Raw genomic sequence first — 20,289 nt, forward strand, 5'->3', positions numbered from 1 at the left:
CCTGCCAGGTTCGCCAAAGAGCGCAAACTGAGGATCTGGAGGGACTACGTGGCCCCCACGGCAAACCTGGACCAGAAGGACAAGCAGTTCGTAGCCAAGGTGAGTGGCTGGCAGAGCAGGGGAAGGGGCAGGCAGCGCCGCCCGTGCCGGGGCGGAGGGCAGGGTGCCCGGCTGCCCTTGCTGGCCTCTGCACGTGCTTGGACAAACCCCAGAGGGTTTTTCCTGGGCCCCTTGGGTTTTTCCTTACATCCGTGCCACGGACCGTGGTGCACGACCGCCCAGGCGCACGCCGGGATCTCGGGCAGGCCTGGGGTGGGAAAAGAGTGAAACAATGCGGAGGGGAGGGGAAGGGGCCATGGTTTGTGGGGATGGGCTGGTGGGTTCCCTGGGGCCTCGCTTCGGCTGACTGGGTGCCGCAGAGATACTCTCGCCCTGCCTGCCCGCTCTCCTGCCTGCAGAGCGCTGTTGCCTTCCCGCTCCTGCCTGTGTTTCCAGCATGATGTCGGGTGCAGCCCCGTGGCAGCCCCTGCCCCGATCCTGGGGGTTGCTGGTGTGGAGACCCCCTGGCTGGCACCTCCCTGCGGCGGCTGGCCCAGCTCCAGGGCCTCGCTAGCCCCACACGTGAGAGCAGCTCCAGGGATGCCCCGCCGCAGCCGTGCCCGCGTTCCTGCCGTACGGAAACCGCGTGCCTGCCCCTGCCCTGGCGCGGTTCGGAGAACGAGCCAGTGTGAAAGGGAGGATGCCAGGGAGGCTGCGGTGGGGCTGACCTGGCGCTGCCCCTGCCCCAGCCGGGCATCCATCCCTGCGGAGGAGCATGTCGCCCCGGCAGGGCTGGCTGGGAGCGCGGCGGTGGGCTGCGGCAGGGCGCGGGGGTCCGGGCACGGCTTGGGGGGGAGCAGCCCGCTAGATGGTGCTGCCGGCTCGCCCAGCGCAGGCAGCCGGAGGCAGGGGCCTTCGGTTCTGGTGGAAACCCTGGGAAATATGCCGCAGCCGGATTTCTTGGAAAGTCAGCTTAACCCCTGCGCTCCCCCGCGCTCGGGTCGGATCCTGCCCCGGAGCATCCTTGCCGCTGCTCCGTCCCCGCCGCGCAGGAAGCTGCGGTTGTGCCTGGGCACCTCTGCCTGCAGGCACGGGAGCGAGCGGGGCTGCTCCTGGGGAGACCGCTCCTTCCCTGCCTCTTCCCTGCCTGCACCGGGGGCCGCCGGCTGCGGGGTAGACCGGGCTGGCAGCAGCGGCAGGGCTTGGGGCAGAACACACCTGGCTGGGCGAGCTCTGGTGCTGCCGGGCCGGGCAAAGCCACGAGCTCTTGCGGCCGGTCGGGTCTCAGCCGCGCGGTGCAACCGCTTTCATTAGCTCGTCCGTGCGGTGCCGTCGCCAGGATCCGCGCGGCAGCTCCTGTCCCGTGGGGCGAGGCTGGGGAGGAGGCGCTGGCTCGAGCGTGAGCTTTGAAATTACGCCCTTCTCTGCAACGGGCCGTTTGTCAGCTCAGGGGTGGCCACGTTTGGTCCCTACCCAAGGTGCCGCTGCCGTGGTGAGAAATAATGCCCGGGCAGATGCCCCCACCGACCCCCACGGGCACGGGAATCGCCGTGCGAAGGCATCGGCACGCTCAGAAGAGCCATCGTGCCGCTGGCAGAGGGAGCCCGCGCCAGGAGCCGGCGCGGAGGGGGTGTTAGTCATGCTGTGCTCAGCAGCTTGCGGAGGGGGCGGGTGGATGCTCCTGGCATCTCAAGATGCCCGTCGTTTTGTGGAATAGCTCGTGCGTGAGCTGGGACGCTGGCAGAGAGCTGCGGCAGGCAGATCGCTCGTCCCGAGCCCCCCGGCAAGGCAGCAAAGGATCTGCGGTGGGTTTGGGGCTCAGCAGCATCTCTGCCCTTGGGCCAGGCGTTGCCGTGGGGCAGCCACCCGCCCGGGCGCGGTGGGAATCCGGCCCGAGTGCCATGGAGGAGAGGGGTCCCTGATGTGCAGGCTGCATCCCTGGACACTGTTAGAGTCCCAGGGCAGAGCCTGCAGGGTGGTCCCCCGGTTCTGGGCACGGCCCCTCGCTCTGTCGGGGTCCCCCCCCAGTCTGGGGGCACTCGACCACCCGGCTCACTGCAGCCCGGGGTCTGCTCCGGCGCGGTTTGGCTGCCCCGGCTCTGCGGTAAGAGCCCCCAAACACGCTGAGCACCGCGATGCCGTCCTGCTTCCTGGGGAGGAGACGCAGAATTTCTCCGCCTTTGGTTAAAACCTGCTCTTTATGCAGGGCCGTGCAAATCAGCATTTAGGGAGCCATCAGCCGAAGCCCCCCCGGGCGCTGTCGGTTTTGCAGTGTCAATTTTTGGTCTTTTTTCGTTCCCGGGAATTGTAAGTGACATGGAAAATCAGGACAAATGCCCGCACGCCTCCGAGCACCGGAGCTGAACCCAGAGCTGGGCATGTGCCCGGCCTCCCTGAGGGGCTCTGTGAGCCCCCGTCCGTCCTCCCAGCACTCTGCAGAGGGGTTTGAGCGCCCGCAGGCAGCAGGCAGGCAGCGGGCAGGCAGTGATTGCTCCGGCGCTGAAGCCGCCTCCGTGCTCGGCAGAACGCCGAGGTGCTCGTTTGCAGCGGCAGCGCTGACGTAGGAGCTGCTGGAGGGAGCCGGGGGGGAGGAGGAGGAAGATCCCAACCTGTCTTTGCACCGTTGAGCAACCGTGGCAAATCGGCTCCGGCTAATTTTGGATCCTGCTGCCGGCGCGGTCAGCTGCTGGCACAAAGGCAGGAGCCGGTGGCTTTGAGCGGAGGGGTTGGTTTGGGGAGAAATTAAGGCTTGGCCTCGATTGTGGGTTTGATGCCTGTGAGTGGCAGGAAGAAAATAAAAATGTGAAGAAGCTGGAGGCTTTCGCCTGAATTCCCTACGTCAGCTTGTTTTAGAGCACCCAGGAATTTGGGACAGCGCTGCTTAGAGCCGAATACATTATGCTGAAAGCTATCCTCTGCCAAAAGCTGTTTATAATTCAGCTTTGTACGTGGGGCTCGGAGGGCTGTGCGAGGTTGTGTCGGCCCAGCTCCCCGCCGCGGGGCAGGATCAGCCCCCTCGGGGCCGCGGGGAGCGGCAGGGAGCGGCGGCTCGCCTGGGGCGCGCTGGGCTCCGCGCGCAGCCCCTCGGCCGCATCCGGGCTCGCGCGGGGCTGCGCGTCGCCGCCCGCCGTGCAGCGGCTCCAGCGCTTTGCCGGCTGGAGGAGGCGGTTGTGGATGAGCTGTGCCTGGGTCTTTTTTTTTTTTTTATTACCCCTTTGCAAAAATGCTCGGAGCCTTCGTTGTGGCCAAATCGTGTCGGATCTCGGAGCTGCAGCCTGGGAGCTGCTCTCCTGCCGAGCCGAGCGCCAGACCCTGCCAAAACCCCTCAAAAAAGCAGTTTCCTGGTGGGGGGGGCAGCGCCAGCCCTTCCCTCGGTGCTGGGCACGCTGCGCTCCAGCCCCGCGGGCAGCCGGTTCCCCAAGTGCCACCATCCCCGCCCCACAAGGACGGGGCGCGGGCGGTCGCTCCCGGCTTCGGGGGTGCTCCCCGTGCAGCAGCCTGTCCCTGAGCCCGCTCGTGGCAAGCAGCGGTTTACCACGGCGGCAACCGGCGCCATGGTCCCCAGGCACGGGGTTCCTTGGCCCCATGAGCACCCAGGGGAGCTGGGCCAGCAAAGCCCCGGGGTGGAAATTTGGAAACCTTGCTGGGATCAACGCTCTCAGTGAGGAAAGCTTCTCGCGTCAAAAATACCGACGCTGCCCTGACCTCCTTGCCCCCGGGGGTTGGCGAGGGGGGCGAGCCCGGCCGGGGCTCCGCGGCCGGTCGCAGGGACGTCACCCAGCCCTCCCCTCCGTGCGCCCGGCTGGGGGAGCCTGGGTGTGGGGCGAAGGCTGTGTCCGGGGGGGGGGGCTTTTGGGGAAGCGGCACCGGAGCACGCAGGCTTTGCAAGAAGCAGCTGCAGAGATTAAAAAAAAAAAAATCCTTTCAACCCGTTTATCAAAGTGCCTTTCTGAGGCAGGTGAAGCCACAATAAATATTGGATAAAGGAAGCTGGCCACAGCAAGCTGAGAAATTGTTAGGAAGCAAAATGGCCCCCCCTCCGAGGCTGTGCTGGCTCTGGTTTCGCGGCCGCTGTCGCCGTGCCCCCGCGGGGTCCCTGGGGAGGGGGCTGCAAAGCTCCTGCTGCCGCTTCCCCACGTGGGGCCGTGCTGCCAAGCTGGGGCTGCGGCTCCTCCCTGGCGGAGGGGAGCGGGTGCCTGAGGAGGGGAGCGGGGTGGGGGCACACGGGGACCACCCTCAGCTCCTGCCGCCGCCCTGCCCTGTCCTGCCTGGGGCTGCAGAGCCCCGGGGTGCCCCGGCCCCACGTCCCGTGTCCCCTGCAGGGACCCGCGGCAGCTGGGTCAGCCTGGCGAAGGGCCTGGCAGCTGAATTCCTGCCGGGAAGGGGATGCTCGGGGCCGGAGGGGCTTGGCGAATCCCCCCGTGCCCCTCGTTGTCTCCCGCACGGAAGGCGGGCCGTGCCGGAGGCCGGGGTGCCGGGCGCCTGCCCCGCTGCCGCTCCTGCCAGCGAGCAGCCGAGGTCCGAGCGCCGCTCCGACCTGGAAGTGCTGAGCGCGCGTGATGGACGCGTGGCACGGCGCGGGATTTGCCCCTGGGTTTGACCCGCAGCTCCCCTGGCTGCGGTGTCTTGTTTTCACGTCTTGCTTTTTCTGAGCCTTCTGCGAGAGGGAAGGGATAGATGCCCAGTGCGCTGCGGGGGTCCCATCCTGACCCCTCCAGCGGTGAGGATGCCCTGAAGCATGAGATTTGATTACTCCGCTTAGCATGCAAACTGCTTTGGGCTCCGTTCTGCCTAGGAAAGGAGAGGAACTGGGTCCCTAGAGGGGCTGAGCCCGTGGGTAGGGACCTCCCCGGGGGGGTGTGCTGTGCCGAGAGCAGCTCCGGCAATCCTTGGTGTCTGCTTTAATTTTAATTCCTATAATCCTGTTATCCCTTTGGCTAAGCTCGTTTTGAGGGACTGATGGGCTTGCTGGGGCAAAAAGAGCTGCAAGTGGAGCAAGTCTGTGCCCTCCTGCCGCTGCTTCCCCCCGAGCTCTGGCTCGGCTCTGGGGGGACGCGTGGGGCTGTGCTCCCTGGGCTCGTCGGGGATGACCAGCAACGGGAATCTTTTGCCCTGGTGTGACTGGGGGGACTGGGTTTGTGCTGGGAGTGGGCAGGGGAATGTCCGTGCCTCGCCAGCGGGAATAGCCGGGTGCTCCGCGTGCTGCCGCTCGGTCTGGGCTGGGGAGTGGGTTTAATGAAAACTGAGAAGATGAAAACAGCGATCCCCGAGCCCCGCTGTCCCCTGCCTGCCTGCACAGCCCTGCCTGCCTTTGCCACCAGTTTGGCTAATTAATTTGCTCCCCGGGTGCATGGGGAGCCACCAGCCAGCACACGCTGTTGCACGACCGTGGGGGGAAGAGTCTGTGCCGCGGGCTGTGCTCGCTCCCTCCTCTACGTGCGCTCGCCCATCGTCCGGCATCCTGTGGTCCAGTCCCCGCCACGGTTTTGCTTCTGGAGTGAAACCCTGAGCCCCGGCACAGGTCGGCACAGGGCTGGTGATGTGCTGATGTGCTGCACTGTCACGGTCCGGGGACCTCGCTACGCTCTGACCGGCGCCGAGCTCCTTGGGCTCGGAGAGCAGGACCGCGGTGGACGCGCCGGCGAGCCGCACTCGCTCCGGTGACCCAGCAGACACCCGGGATGGGGCTGGAGCCGCTCGCTCTGTGCCGTCTGCCGGGGGCCGAAGCCGGGGCGGGTTGGGGTGCGTGCCAGAGCCTGGGCAGCGTCACGGTGGTGCCCAGCTCCGCAGCTGATGCTGCCTGCGGGGCACTGCCCCGGGTGCCGCGCTGCCTGTGGGCACGGTGTTCACCTCAGCCTCTCTCCCTCCCCAGGTGATGCAGGTGCTGAATGCGGACGCCATCGTGGTGAAGCTGAACTCTGGGGACCACAAAACCATTCACCTGTCCAGCATCCGGCCCCCCCGGCTGGAGGGGGACAGCACGCAGGTGACCGTGGGGACGTGTGGGGGGGAGGTGGGGCGGCAGTCGCCGGCGTCCGTGACCGTCCCTGGACGGAGTCCCCTCCCCACCAGGCTCCTCTTCTATCCGGCCTGACCCCCCTGCTCAGCACTCCCTTTTTCTTCTTGCGGGAGCCCGCTCTCCCGGGACGCAGGAGGCCGTGGGGAGCGTTTGGGCGTGCACGCTCGCGGCTGCAGGGAGACCGACGCCTCCTTCGTCCCCTGCCTCGCTTCCCCCTCGGTACTGCGGGTGCCACTGCGGCTCTCTGCCCCGTTTCCGGGGCGTGGGGCTGTGGGGGACGTGCGGGGGGTGCTGCTCGGGGACGTGCCGGCGGAGAGGCGACCCGTCCCTGCGGACCCGTGCCCCGCGTGGATGGGCATGCGGGCAGCGGGGCCTGGCTGCTCGGCCCCCTCGGGCCCTCGGCCAGCCGCAGGCTTGGGGCTGGGGCCGTTCCTTCGCCGGCGCGGCGCGGCAGCGGCTCTGCCCTCCCCTTCCCCTGCGGCCTGGCGTTTGCCCATCGCTGCGGGGAGAAGCAGGAGGCTGCAGGGCCGCCGGAGGTGACGCAAGGCGCGCGAAACCCTCTGGTTTTCCTTTTCCTCCCCGCTGTGCCGTTCGGCGAGGTGCTCGGCCCTGCCGCCCCCCGCGTCCCTCCCCTCCGCCGCGGGGCTGGCTGGAGTTGGGGAGCGCTTCCCTCCGTCCCCCCCGCCCACGGGAGGAGCGGCCTCCCCGTCCTCCGGCTCTAAGGGATGCCGGGGTCCGACTCGTGGAGACCTGCAGCGTCGGGGTCTGATGGGGAAATCCCGGGGACGGAAGTCTTCGGAAAACGCCGCGTTGTTCGTGCAGTTTAGTCTCTGCTGTGCTTGGTTGGAGCATCTTGTGAGGGCCCCACGCTTGGCAGTGACATGAAAGTGCCCAAAATAAGCTTTTTGTGCTTAGGTCGCATGCTGCGTCCCCTTAACCTCCCCTCAAAGCCCCTCTGCTGGCCCGGGAGCCGGACGCCGGTTTGATCCCCGTGCCCCCTTCTCGGCGCGGGGCGGGTGGCGACGGGGGCAGCCGGTACCTGCCGGCAGGGCTGTGACCCACGGCGTGAGCAGGGTCAATCCATCCATCCACAGCCATCCAAAAGCCCCTTGGGACAGGCATTTATCTGCTTGCTGCTTTTTTCTTTCTTTTATTTCTGCCCCCCGCCGTGGTTGGTGCACTCGAGAGCTGCTGAGACCCCCGCCGCAGCCACGCTGTTCCTAGTGGAAGCCTCACCCCGCGCCTCTCGAGGAGCACTCCCGCCTGCGAGCGAGAGGAGGGCTTTCCAGCCGGGAGCAGGAAGCCAACCTTCGCCCAGAATTAGGCGAAAGCCACCTTTTCCAGGGCCGTTTTTTCCCCTGACGGCACCGATGCGCTGAGCGCCGGCTCGGGCCGGCCTCGCCGCGCTGGCAAGCGACGGCGCCACGTGCCACGGCTGCCGGAGCTGTTGGTGTGCGCAGGGTTGCTGTGGGAACGGTAATTTGGAAATTCCTCCCTCCTAGGATGCCGCCTTGTTTTGTACACACTGCGTTATGAATAACTTCCCAGATTAGCCTCTTCCTCCCGCTGTTTCTCTGGCGTCAGCGCTGGGTGGACGGGAGCTGCCGCGAGCCGAGCGGCACACCGGCGCGGCAGGGAGGGCGCGGGGCGGCTGCGAAGCGACCACCGGTGCCGGCGGGGGGGACCTGCTCCCTCGTGCCCCGCCAGAGCCGTGCGGCGCTGCCGGGAGGAGCGCGGTTTCTTCGCCGAGAGGTCGCGGTCTCCAAGGAGACTGCAGAAAGGCGGCTGCCTGCCTCCATGCTGCCGGCTCTCCGGGCAAAATCCTTCGCCTGCTTCGGCGCTGCGGCCCCGGTGTGCGGGCGGTCGCCTTCTCCTGCCTGCCGGGAGCTGCCGGCTCTTCCCCCCGCTGAGTCTGGGGTCTCGCTGCAACGCCCCAGCACCCCAAAGTCGCCAAGGCGCTGGTCTGGCTTCTCCCCTGGGGCGCTCGCCGTATGTTTCGGCATTTGGAACCATCTGCACCTTCAGGCTGCATCCGGGGTTTGCAGGGGCCGGGTCCTGCTGCCGGCCCCTCCGGTGGTGTGAAATTATCCGTCCTCGCCAGCGTGGCCTGGCCAGCGCGACCCCAGGTCGCGCAGCACCGCCGCGGAGCCGGAGCTGCCTCCATCTTCCCTCCTCTCCTTCCTCCTCCTCCAAGGGCCGGGGCAGCCGGCGCCCCGGAGCCCATCCCGCCCCAGCCTCGGGCGCAGCCCGCGTGGCCATGGTGGGAAGTGGGACGTCCCCGTTTGGGTCCCTGGCTTGCTGCTGCCCCCGTGCCAGCCTCTTGCCTGGGCATCCCCAAGGCCGGGGGGTTTCAGAGCCGGGCGCTGGGGTGGGCTCTCTGCCCTTCGTGGTCTCCCCAGCGCTGCGTGTGGGTGCCCTTGCGCCGTGCGGGAGCGAGCGCGGCCGCCCTGGCTTCCGGATGCCCCAGTTAAACCTCATTTCTTTCTTTCTGGGTTTTATCCTTCTTTAGGTCCTTCTGCATTTTCATCTCTGGCTCCGCTTATGCGGTTGCTTAATTACCTGTGAATGCAATTAATTAAATGTTTACCCCCCCCCTCCCCTTCCACATCATTAGTTTAAAAAACAGGAAAAACATCAAAAAAAAACGACGACCAACCAAAAAGGGCCCATCCAGACAAACCAGGCACCTTGCTCAGCTGTGTGCCCCTCTCCCCCGTCCCTGACTCGGTGCTTTGCTGCTTGCAGGGGGGTGCTCGGTGCCCGGGGACCCTTCACCCCTGCTTCTCCCCTTTAATCCCTGCTCTGGCTCCCAGGCTCTGTCCCGCTCTGTGCTGGGGGCCTCAGCCCGGGAGACCCCCGTCCTAGCTGCCCTTGCAAACGTGGAGCCTGAGCTCAAGGCATGCACGTACATATACATTTTAGGTCGATTTGGGGCTGTTCTGGAAGGCTTTACGCAGGAGGTGGTGCGCGTGGGTCTGGCAGGTCGGTAGCAGAGCGCGGGGGCTCGGCAGCCCTGGCTGCGAGCCGCTGTGCCCGCGCTCGGGGCTAGACGTGTACCCGCCGGAGCAGGGAGCTCGTAGTTAGCGCGGCTCCGACGGGGAGATCCATCTCCATCCCGCCGAGCACAAATTGGTCCCAAGGCACCCGATCGAGGAGATGGGAAATGACAAACCGAAAATTCAGCGTAATAAAATCCTACAGCCTTTCATCTCCCGCCTTCATCACCCAGCGCAAAATGAATCCTGAGAGCAGGAGCTGATAGCATTTAATATCTCTGTCGCTTGTCTCTGTCGAGGAACATAACATATTCAGATGAAGATGCATCTCCCGCCGCTGCCCAGGTGCTGGCTCTGCGGGTGCAGCGCCGGTGCCGGCCGCAGCCCCTCGCCGGGCCGGCCTCCTTGGTTCGGGGCAGCCTCTCCGGAGCAGGACGGAGCACGGCTCCTTCACACCGCGCAGCGTCAGAAGCCGAGTGTTCATGGCGCTCCTTCCCCGGGCCTCGTCCTGCCACCGCCACGGGCTTAGCGGCTCCCCGGGGTGGAGGCTGAGCTGTGCTGCCGCTCTCGCCGCGGCCGGCGCCGGTGAAATTGCCAGACCCTTACTCGGCTGGGCTGGAGCCAGGGCCGGTTTCTGCGGCGTTGAAGCCCGCAGCCTTGAAGCAGGGGCTCGTTTTGCGGCTGTGGCGCACATCTGGGGCTCGAAGCACGGGGTGCTCCGATCTTTGGGGCGAGCGAGGTGTCTCTGGGTGCGGGGAAGCCCTTCCCCATCCCTGCAGCTGACACGCATCGCTCCGGCGTCCCGCACCGCTCAGCCCCGTGCCCCGTGGTGGGTTTGCGGTCTGTGCCGGTGACGGATGCGGCTGCTGGGGCGTCGGTTCCGACCGAGGGCAGAGCAGCCCGCGGGCGGCCGGAGCGTGGGGCAGAGCCCTGTCCGGCGGCGCGGCTGGCGTGCGTTTCCGTGGGACGGGAGGAAGAGCGAACGCCCAGGGGGGAGCGGCGGCTGCGAGGGGCTCCGACCTGCCGGATCCGCTGGCGCTGCCCGCGGCAAGCGGCGTTTCTGGCTCGGGGACCGGGGCTTTTCTGCATCTCGGTGTCGCCACCATTGCCGGAGTCGGGGAGGTTTCAGCTTCGTGTTTTTAATCAGGAGTTCACTCCCTCAGACAGCTAAATTATGGAATCTCGTTAGCGGCTCTGTGCTCTACCAAGCCGTATTGGCCCAACTGATGCAACGGCAGCAGTACAAATCTCTTCCGATCCCCCGGTTTATCTAAATCGGTATCTTAATTGGTAATACTCTTGGAGTGGGGGTGTCAAGCACATGGACCCCGACTCAACTCAAAGAGAAAAAACAGGGAAAAAACTATCCTGCTGCTGGTGGGTTGGGCTGGTTTGAAGTCCGAAGGTGGGGCAGTGGCTCCGCTGGCCGGCGCGGGGCTGCGGGGAGGGATGCGATTGCTGCTGGGGGGCTGGGGGTTTCGGCAGCGCCGGGGCCCCACCTTGGCCCTGGGAGCCGGGGCCAGGAGGTGGAAAGGGAATCGGGAACGGAGATGTCGCGGCTCCTTTCCTGGCTGTGCCGCTGCTCCGGGACTCGAAGGTCCCTGCTCCTGCCTGCGCAGCGGAGACGAGGGTGACGTTGGCAGTGGGGGATTTCTTCAAGGATTGTCTGGATGGCCGTGGGGCACCTTCCGGCCGTGTTTTCTGAGGACGTAAAGCCGAGGCTGTCTGGCTTTTCTCGTTTATCCTGGATGCTGGCTCACGCCTGTCCTCGCACCGACGCCTGCGGTGGGGTGCTGGGGAGGGCTCTTGAGCACCTTCGGGTGCCTCCAGCCCCCTCCGGCTGGAGCGTAGGGCGGTGGGTCTCCAGAGGAGCAGGACCCCGGCGCTGTGCCTGCTCCGGCTGCCGGGGCTCGCCAGCTGCCGGAGCGACGGCAAGCCGCACGGCTGCCGGGAGCGTGTTTGGCACGGCGGCAGCTAACTGCAAAGCTGACGTGAGCATCGGGGCTGTCACCGCACCGGGCAAAGTCAGAGGAGCAGGCGCTGCCGCAGCCAGAAAGCAGTGAAAAGCTGGAAACGTGGGGAAGCTGGAAGTGGCTTCAGAGGAAGAAAAAACAGATGGATTTGGGCTTGGATGATTTTTCCCCCTCTCCAATGGGCTCGTATGCGGGTTCCTTGGCTTTCTGATACGTTTCCAAAGGCGGGGAACTGCTGGCTCCCGTCGGGCTGCGAGCAGATGAGGGATTCAGCCGGCCCCCGCACGCGCCAGCCTCCGGGGAGCCGGAGCCGGCACCCGCGAGGGGTCCTTGCTCCCGGCCGGTGGGGACCCTCACAGCCAGGGATCAGCCCCGCGCTGGGGCCGGGCAGGGAGGGCGAGCCCGCGGCCGTCAGGCTTGACCCGCCGCTGCTCTCAGCATCGTGCAGGGTCCCGTGGGACAGGGTGCTCGCCGTACCGCTTCCCCTCGGGTCTCACGGCGGCGGGCGATGCTGGGCAAAATGTACGAGGCTCTGTCCGTCTGTCCGCCCGGCCGGGCACGACGTGTCCTGCCGCAGAGACCAATGACGCTGGAAGGTTGGTGCTCCTCACGCGGTGTTTGACTCCCAGAGGTGCCGGTGTTTAAGCCCTGACTCTGCCTTGAGTCTCGTGTCTGATCTGCCTTGAGCGGTGCTGCCCCGCGACCTTCGTCACCCCTCGCCGCCGGGCAGCGACGAGCCGTGCCCGGATGAAGGCAGAGCATCGGCCGCGCGGCGCGAGGGCAGGTGACGGACGGCGTCCCCGGCAGCACCGCTGCCTCATCGTTCTGCCCACAGGCTCTCCGCCACGCTCCAGCGGGTTTTAGAAAGGGCCATATTTTACCCAAACCCCATCAAACGGTGGTATTTTCTCTCTGCTCCTTTCCCTGACGCTTGCTGATTGCCGGGATATTTATGTGAAACTGGAAGCGCTTTGTAAAAACGACCTGCCCAGCTCACTGCCAGCCCCGTCCGGCACCGCTGCGCCGGCTCGGCAGGAGCTGCCGGGGGCTGCGTGGCTTGGGAAGGGCAGGGGATGGACCTCGGGGTCGAGGGGAGCCCGGACCCCTCGAGCTGCTGGTTTTGGTGCTGTTTGAGATGGTTTATAACCCTGTTTGAGATTTGGGAAAGAAGCTGTTCAGGAAGGATCCGGTCCCACCTGGTTTTAGCTGCTTTATCCCTGGGAATGAGCTTTTTCCTCCAGTGCTGGGACACTTCGGGGCACCTGATGGCGCGCGGGTCTCGCTGGCAGGGCCTGGGGTGCCTGTGGGTGCCTCGTCCTGCTGGGCCCCTCTCGGCGGGAGCCGCCCGCGGTTGGTGCCGCGCTCGGCGAAGCAAAGGCTGCTCGACAGATGGTTTGCAGGTGTCTGCCTGGTGCTTTTCTGCAGCAAGCCGGATTTTGGAGAGAGGGCGGCTGCACTCGGCTTGGCAGAAGTTTGAATGTTAGCTGTGAACGCGGATCGGTTCCTCCTGTCCCTGCAGAGGCTCTTCTGGCATCCTCGGCTCGGCAGGCTCTGGGGAGCGCGGGCGGCGCCGCGGGCCCTGCCAGGAGCGGCAGCGTTGCGGCACGGCACGGCCGCGCTGCCGGAGCGGTTGGGAGTTGGGCAGAGGCCGCTTGGAGGCGGCGTGTTGGCCGGTGAGCGAAGCGCTCGGTTCGCTTTGCAAAGCCCCCCGGGGCTGTTCGGGTGACGGCACAAATAACGGCGGTTATGGTACCGGTGGCGCGGCCGCCCATGCTCGTTCAGTGCTGAAGATGGGGGAGCCGCTCGCTTCCCCGGCGTGTTGCCTCGGGCCCGTCTCCGGTTCGGTAGCGGCAGCAACGCCGCCGCCAAGCTCTGGCTTTCCGGGGGCAGCGCCGGTGCCGGGGCGGTTTTCCTCCGCGGCTCCCTGGCAATCCCCCCGGGAGCCGGATCCGAGGGCTGAGAGGGGAGCCCAGGGAAGGGGAGCCGCGCTGGGCCGCCCCGACTACGTGGGATGCGCGCCCGCGACTTTCCCTTCTCGGCAATTTTAAGGCAGCAGCGACGTGTCCGGGCTGATGCGATCAGGTGTCCCTTCCCCGCGTGGCACCTGGCTTTGAGAGGCTCTGGCACCAGACTCGTCTCCCGTTGTTCATCCCAGGGAGGCATCCGGGCTGCTCCCAAACTCGGCGGGGGTTTCCATCCCTTCCCGAGGAGGGTCCCTCATTTCCTTGGCCTAACACCCGCCTGCTGGCTTCTCTCGTTGCGTTGGGCTGTGCTTGGTGCCTTCATCCCTTAGTGATGAGTAGCTCAAGGCAACCAGCCTCGGAGGAACCTGGGGGATCCCGCGGCCCAGCCAAGCTCCCCGGACCTCCAGCTTGTCTTCATCGTCCCCGTTGGCGCAGCGAGGAAGGTCCCTGTCTGCAGCAGCTCGGAGCCCGCGGGTCACGCGGCCGGCCGGGATCTCTGTGCCAAGAGTTGAACTCAAGGCTACCGCAGCCGAGATGAGCCCCGCCTGGTGAGGGATGCCGTCCGGCTCCGCGGCGGCAGACGGATTGCCTGCGAGGGCGGCGGTGTCTGCGTGGCGAGAGGATCTTGTTTCCCTATTTGTTGAGCAGGGCTTGTACTACAAAAAGCGCACCGCACTCAACGAGCATAAAAGATTAATGAGAAGCAAACCCATGAACTCATCAGTGTCTCATCTCCGCTAAATTACAGTTACAAGGATCATCGTAGCTCATCCGTGTATTGTGTAACAGCACCGGTTGCTGGCGCGGACGGGGCGCGCGGTGAGCCCTGTCGCGCTGGCGGAGCAGCGCGGCGTAAAACGCTAAGTGCTCGGGCGTGCGGCCTTAATGTATTCTAAATATTGGCAGAGGAGAGGTGCGTCTGAGGAGAGGCGGGAGCAGAAAGTGGGGGCACTGGAGTTCCCTGATCAATATTTAATAGGGGCTGCAATAGCTTCCAGGGAGAAGACATATGAACTCAGCATGTTCTTGCAACCTGCTTTGTGCCCTGTGGGCAGCACGCTTTTTCCAGTGTGAAAATGATTAGCTTGCACCTCTCTCCGCTGTTCCTCTCTCCCTCCTCCCGAAGTCTTTCCACAGCGGGAAGGCGATTGTCTGGCATTTGATCCGGCACTCCGGATTGCTGAGGTACAGCCCCCGGCAGCGCAGGGTGCTAAATTCGGAGGGGGTGGGCGGGGGGGGCTTTTGGGGGGGCTTCGGGCTGGTCCAGACCGCTGGTAAAATACCGCTGCTTTATCGCGGGAGGGTTTTCCTCCCCCGGCTGAAAGCAAACGTACAAACACGCGACGGCACAGCCAGGACCTGGCTCCCGGGGGACCTGTCGGAGCCAGGTACGAGGCCTGATCTGGGTTGGATTAATTTGTGAGCTGGCACAGCTGGGCTCCTGTACGGATTACAGCCTCTGGCATCCCGGGAGGTTGCTCCTGGCTTGGAGAGCAAAAGCTTAGTAGCAAAAAAGAAAAAACCCCAAAGCGGTAAAGAAAGCAGCAGCATCGTGGAGGAGCAGAAGCCGGGCTGGTGATGGGCTGCGGGCAACCGGCCGGCCCTGGAGCCGAGGCTGACACCGGTCTGGGGAGATGAGCAGGAGCCTGACGGCAATTACGGAGCCGCTTCTCCACGAGGCAGCGGCTCCGTGACCGCAGGCAATAGCTGACTGGCACCGCGCGGCTCCAGGGACCGTGTCGCCCGGAGGAAGATGCAGCTCCAGACCATATGCTCTGCAAACAGCGGTGGCTCTTAAGTGCTTGGTCTTACTGGTGCCGTGTAGGCAATAAGCCCTGACGATTGGGCTGTGCTAAAATGCTTCCCGAACAGCTTACATTTAAGCGTTGTAATTCTTCTGACCCAGCAGAAGCGCCTGCTGTTCTGGCACGGATACCTTGAGGAGGATCCGGGCACCTGCCGGCTCGCCTTCAGGAGGACGACGCTCCAGCCAGGCTTTGCGTCGTGCTCTGGGAGCTGCTCTGCTCGCAGCGGCCGAATCGCCTCCGGCGCCTGCAGTCCGCGAGCGTCAAAGCAGAAACGGGCAGACCCGGCGTCCTCCGCGCGCGGCCGCCCGGCTTCTCGGGGCGGCTGGGTCTGACGCCGTGCTAGGGCTGTGGCAAATGTTTCTCGGTCTGCTGGGTGAGCGTGCTGATGGGAGAATGAAGCTTTGACCTTCTGATCTCATCAGGAAACTACTGCGAGTCCTCTATTGATGGTTAAATTGCACTAAATTAGAGAGGAGCTGTGCAATTCTGCCACGTTGCTGAACTGTGCAATTAACGTCCTGCCTAGCAACAGCACCCTTGTGCCTCGGGAAGCTTAAGCCCGTGATTTTAGGTATGTGATGAACCTGCCTCTGCGAAGGCTTAATTTTCTTCCCCCAGCTGGGTATGGCTTTAGGGGCGTCTCTGCCCCACCTGGGAGGCAGCCAGAGCCGTCCCTGCCGGCCGCGCTCTGCTCCGCGCGGAGCCGCAGCATCCCGCAAGGAGGTTGAGCTCGGTGCCTGGCACGGCTGCAGCAGAGCTCTGCCGCGGCAGCCGGCGTCACCCCGGAGCCCGCCCTGCGACCGGGGGGATCGCCCCTCGGTGATCGGGGGGACCGCGGGGACGCCGCAGGGCACGGCTGGGGCACGCGTTGGCTCAAGGGCACTGCCACGGAGCCGGCATCGCCTCTGCAGGCTTGCTCCGGCCGGCTGATGGGGTACCCCTCCCCAGCTCCTCGAGGCGCTGAAGGGATGCTGCGGGGACCCGCTGCGGCGTCGGGTGGGGGGCAGGAGGGGGGATCTCCCGTGCCGAGAGCCGGCCCGGGCTCGCGCCCTCGCCCCGCTGCTCCTCCTGCGCTCCGCCGGGTTTAGAGCTGGTCGCAGCGAAGCGCGCTGCTGCCTGCGGGTCGGGGCTCGGCTTTTGTACCTCCAGCCGGGAGCGTGACGAAGGCATCCCTCTCCGCGGAGGGGGAGGATTGCTGGAGCAGAGCCCTCGGTGCCTCCCCCAGCTCCCCTTGCATCGCTCGGGCGTTTCAGCCGTGTTAACACCTCCCTCCACGCGCCTCTCCCAGCGCCGCGCGACGCTCTCCTGGCTCGGAGTAGTCATGAATATTCCCCCTGCCATTACCACCGGCTGCTGGAGATCTCTATTTAGTCGCTAGACGTTTGAAGCCTTGCTGCAAGGGATGATGCATATCCCCCACTGGCCCCCGCAGCCCACCCGGCGCCTGGGCCCGCGGGCGGGCTGCGGGGAGGGGATGCTCCCACAGGCATTCCTGGACCTTTACCGGCACTGCTCGTCCGTGGGGACGGCGAGGGACGCCGCGCTCCTGTTCCCGTGCCCCAAAGCGGAGGGGACGAAGCTGCGCCCCTGCGCCGAGCTCCTTTTGATGCAGCCCCAAGCCCGCGCTCACCCTTGGGCACCGGCACGCGGGCAGGCTTTGCCGGTGCCCGGCTGTGGCGGGAGCGCGCGGGTGGTTGTCACCGCCCCAACGCCTCGTGCCTGCGCAGCTCCGGCCGTGGCACCTCCTGCAGTCCCTGGTTAAGGGGCGAAGCCGCTGGGCCCCTGGAATCAGGCTTCCCGCGAAGGAGCCGCCCTGGAGCTGCGGGGCTGGGTGCCGGGGAAGGGCTCGTCCCCTCCGGGTGCCTTGGCACGGCGTAGCCCGTGTGTCGCCCGCGGGCGTGCTGGCAGTGACACGGGACCCGGACCGCGCGCGGTTTGCTGCAAGCAGCCGGCTCTCGGCGTCTGTGGCAGGCTGAATTGGCTGAATTGGCTAAATTTTACGGAGGCTCCAGCTGCCAGGACGAGGGCTGCCAGGTCGCGCTCGGTGTGCTGGGCGAGGGGCGGCGGCGGGGCTGGGCGGACGTCTCTGCCGCGCCAGCCCTGGCCCCTCGGCCCCGCGGCCTCCCCCTCTGCTAAAGGTGCTGGGCGAGGGACGAAGGGCGAGGACGAGGGACAGCACGGGACAACCCCCTTCGCGTTTCCTACCCCGACCTCCGCCGCGGGGTCTGAGGACGGACCCTGCCTGCGCCACGGACCCTGCCTGCGCCACGGACCCTGCCTGCGCCACGGACCCTGCCTGCCTGTACCTCTGCCAGCCTTAGAGCAGCCGCTGGTGCGACGCAGCTTCCCTGGGGCTGGCGAGGGAGTCGTGGGACGGCCCGCGGGCAGGGCGGGGTGGTGACGGTGACAGTGAGGGCTCAAGATGTCCCCTCTCCCGGGTCCCACGGAGGGAACGGCGGCTCCGTCCTCAAAAGCTTTTTGCCTCCCTCCGGCCCGGCTGCTGCTGTCCTAGTTTCTGCTGGCTGCTATTCTTCCCCGCTGTCACGCGCAGGTTCGGCATGGTGTGCGCGAACGCGGCTTCATCTTCTGCGGCGGCTCCGAGCGGCTCCCGCGACTCCAAACGCCTCCCTCGGCCCGGCAGCCGGGGCCGCTGGTGCACCGTGGGGCTGCGCTTTGCGGACCGAGGATTAGCCGAGACGAAATTCCCCAGGAGCGGGGCTGCGGTCGAAAGGGGATGCGTGTGCGTCCCCTCCCGCGCTCCGAAAGGACGTGCGCCCCTGAAGCCAGGGCAGTGAGGTCCGTCGAGTGACGGCCCCGTCACGCATCCCTCGGGCTTTGCAGTTATCACCTGAAATTCGGGTTAACGGTCTCAAAAGGGTGGAGGTTTTTCCCGAAGTCCTGAAATGGCTGCCACCGCCTGAGACGAGGAGCCTGCCGGCAGCTGCTGGCTCTTTTGCTCTGGGCAGAGCCCGTCCCCATCCCCTCAGGGACGGTTTTAGGGCCGAGCCAAAATGAGGCAGAAGCATCCCCCAGCTTTGCAGAGTCCCGCAGCCAGGCTTTGGGTCTGAGTCGGCCCCATCCTGAGCCCGGCGACCCCCTTTTCATGCTCCTTGTGAGCAGATCAGCCAAAACGCTGCTCAGGACCTAAAAGCCGCACCTTGCTCGGTGCCCCGAGGTGTGCGGTGCCCGCGGCGGTGCCCCATCCCAAGGCATCTGCGGCTGGATTTCAAGCTGCTGAGCCTCCCGTACCAGGCGCTGGCTGTTCTGCCCCGGGCGGCTGGCGTGGCGTCGCGCCCGCTGCACCCAGCGCGCGGGGGAAGGCCTGAAACGCCAGCGCCGAGCCGCGGGGAGCCGCCGCGACGGCGGAGCTGGAGGCCAGGCGGGTCTGGCTGGGAGCACCGAGAAGCTCGGGGACGTGTGGGCCCCGTGGGGCCGCCTGGCTTCGGTCGGGGGTAGCCCGAACCCACCCTCTCCTAAGCGACATGGGTTTTGCCTGTGATCTGTCAAACTCCGCTCGCTCGCCAGCCCTACCTGCGGTGGGCTCGGCGCTCCGCGGTAGTCCCACGCTTCGGCTGCGGCGTTGGGGGAGATGCGGCGTGGGGACGTCCCGGCGTGAGGTCTGCAGCGCCAGCGGTCGGGGAGCGCAAGCGTTGTCCAGGCTGGGGGTGTCCGTCCTTCCGTCTCCCTCGCCTTCCCCCGGGGGCTGCGGGACAGAATCCCTCCTCCGGCAGAGCCAGCCGTGCCAAGCGCCGGCGCTTGTGCTGGTTGGGCCAATTAGCATATTGAATCATTTTCCTCTGAGATTTTGGATGATAAATGATTTTTCGATCGAAAGTAATAGAAGAGCTCCGTTACGCGCGGACGGAGGCGTTTGCGGAGCCAGGGCTGCTGCTCCGCCGCGGTTCCGGGCTGGGTGGGATGGGCGCTGGGGCTTCGTGCCCCTGCCAGCCACCTCCCTGGAGTGCTTTGGGGACAGAGGGGTGGCAGAAGGGCCCCCCGGGCCCCCCACCGGGATCCGTGACAGGGGACGGCTGCTGTAGCGAGGAGGGAGCCAGGCTGGTCTGGCAGAGCCCGCCGGCGCGCGGCGGCTTCGCGAGAGCTCTGGGCTCCGGCCTGAGGGTGCCCGGGTAAGCGGGTGCTCTGTGGCACACCGCGGCACAAAAGCGCCGTGTTTGGGTGACTTTTGCAGCCGCGGTTCTCTGGTACTCCGTCCTGCGGGGGGGACCCCGCGCTGGCTCAGACCCCCGCTGCTGGGGCCAGCCGTGCGGCGCAGGGTGCCGCCGCCGTCGCCCTCCCCTGCAAATCCCCGGGGACTGCTGGCACGAGCCAGGCTGGCGAGAGCCCTCCTCCCGCGCCGCGAGCTCCCTTCCTTCGTTTCCCTCTGGCTTGGAGGGCAGCGTGGGAAGGAGCGGGGTCGGCGTGGTCCGGGGGGGCACTCCGTCCCAAAGGCCCCCTCCAGCAGGCAGCGGGGACGGGGACGTTGCCTCGTCTGCCCTGACGGAGCCTCGCTGCCGGTCTGCGGGCAGGCAGCGGCAGGAGCGGTGCCGCGCCGCCGCGCCTGCGCTGCCGCCTCCCACAGCCGCTCCGTCCCGCGGCCCGGTGCCCCGAGCGTCGCTCCCCGCTTGGGGCCGGGTCGTGGCAGGGCTTGACGTTGGCATCGCTGGCAGCGGGGACCTCCCCGGGGTCTGTCCCCGGGTCGGGCAGCCCCCCCGTGCCACGGGAGGGGACGACTCGGGGGGCGCGTGGGTTTTGCCCTGCCTCGGATGAGGCGCGCGGCGCCGGCGGCGGCAGCTTGGCAGAGGACGGGTTCTGTCCCCTCCGGTGGCGGCTGCGGCGTGTTGGAGACACGAGCGTGGGTGGGCAGAGGAAACCCCCGCGGGGGCTGCGTGCCCTCCCTGCCTGTGCACGGGGCTGCTGAGCTTTAAGGCAAACACGAGAGGTTGAAACTAGGGAGGACGATTATTTTTTAACACGTTCCGTAAACCCCGTGAGGGTCTGCGTTACGGCAAGCCAACGGGTATTCAGCATAACCCCAAATTAAATCGCAGGATTTCTCCAATTTTTTTGGAACAAAAGCGTGTGCCCGGGGAAGATACGCGAGCTGTGGGTGGACTAAATTTGGTGTCGGGAGGAAGAACGCTACAAAAGCAACGTCGTCCCTCCCCTTTGACAGTCCCTTTCGGCGAAAACCTGGGCTGCGGCAGTCCGGCGTGCTCGGGGGGATTCTCCTGGCCAGACCGTGCTTGGGGCTGTCGGCTCCCCGTGGGTCCCTGGTGCCGCTGGCGCATCTCCGGCACGTAACGGCGCAGCCCTCGATCAGCTTTTCCGGGGGTCTCGGCTGTGAGACAGTCAGAGCATCTCGCACTGGGCTGCTTTCCCTTGGCTCGACGAGGGTGGCGGGGGAAGTCGGGTTCACTGAAAACAGAATTCAAATGTTGCGGTGTTGTAAAATTGAAAAAAAAAACCCCACTAAAAACCAACGACAAAACA

General features: G+C 66.2%; 1 protein-coding gene across 1 annotated transcript in view; it reads left to right on the forward strand.

Moving 5' to 3' along the window:
- SND1 (staphylococcal nuclease and tudor domain containing 1) overlaps positions 1-20,289 on the forward strand; it is a gene marked incomplete at both ends in the record, with an annotated part of 84,617 nt that overhangs the window by 15,166 nt on the left and 49,162 nt on the right. Inside the window, 2 exons of the mRNA XM_082013824.1 lie at positions 9-99; positions 5,912-6,025. Coding sequence (XP_081869950.1) covers positions 9-99; positions 5,912-6,025 — 205 coding nt within the window. The remainder of the gene's footprint in view (positions 1-8; positions 100-5,911; positions 6,026-20,289) is intronic.

The sequence above is a fragment of the Phaethon aethereus genome (assembly GCF_964289735.1).
Source record: "Phaethon aethereus genome assembly, chromosome: 1".
Taxonomy (NCBI): Eukaryota; Metazoa; Chordata; class Aves; order Phaethontiformes; family Phaethontidae; genus Phaethon; species Phaethon aethereus.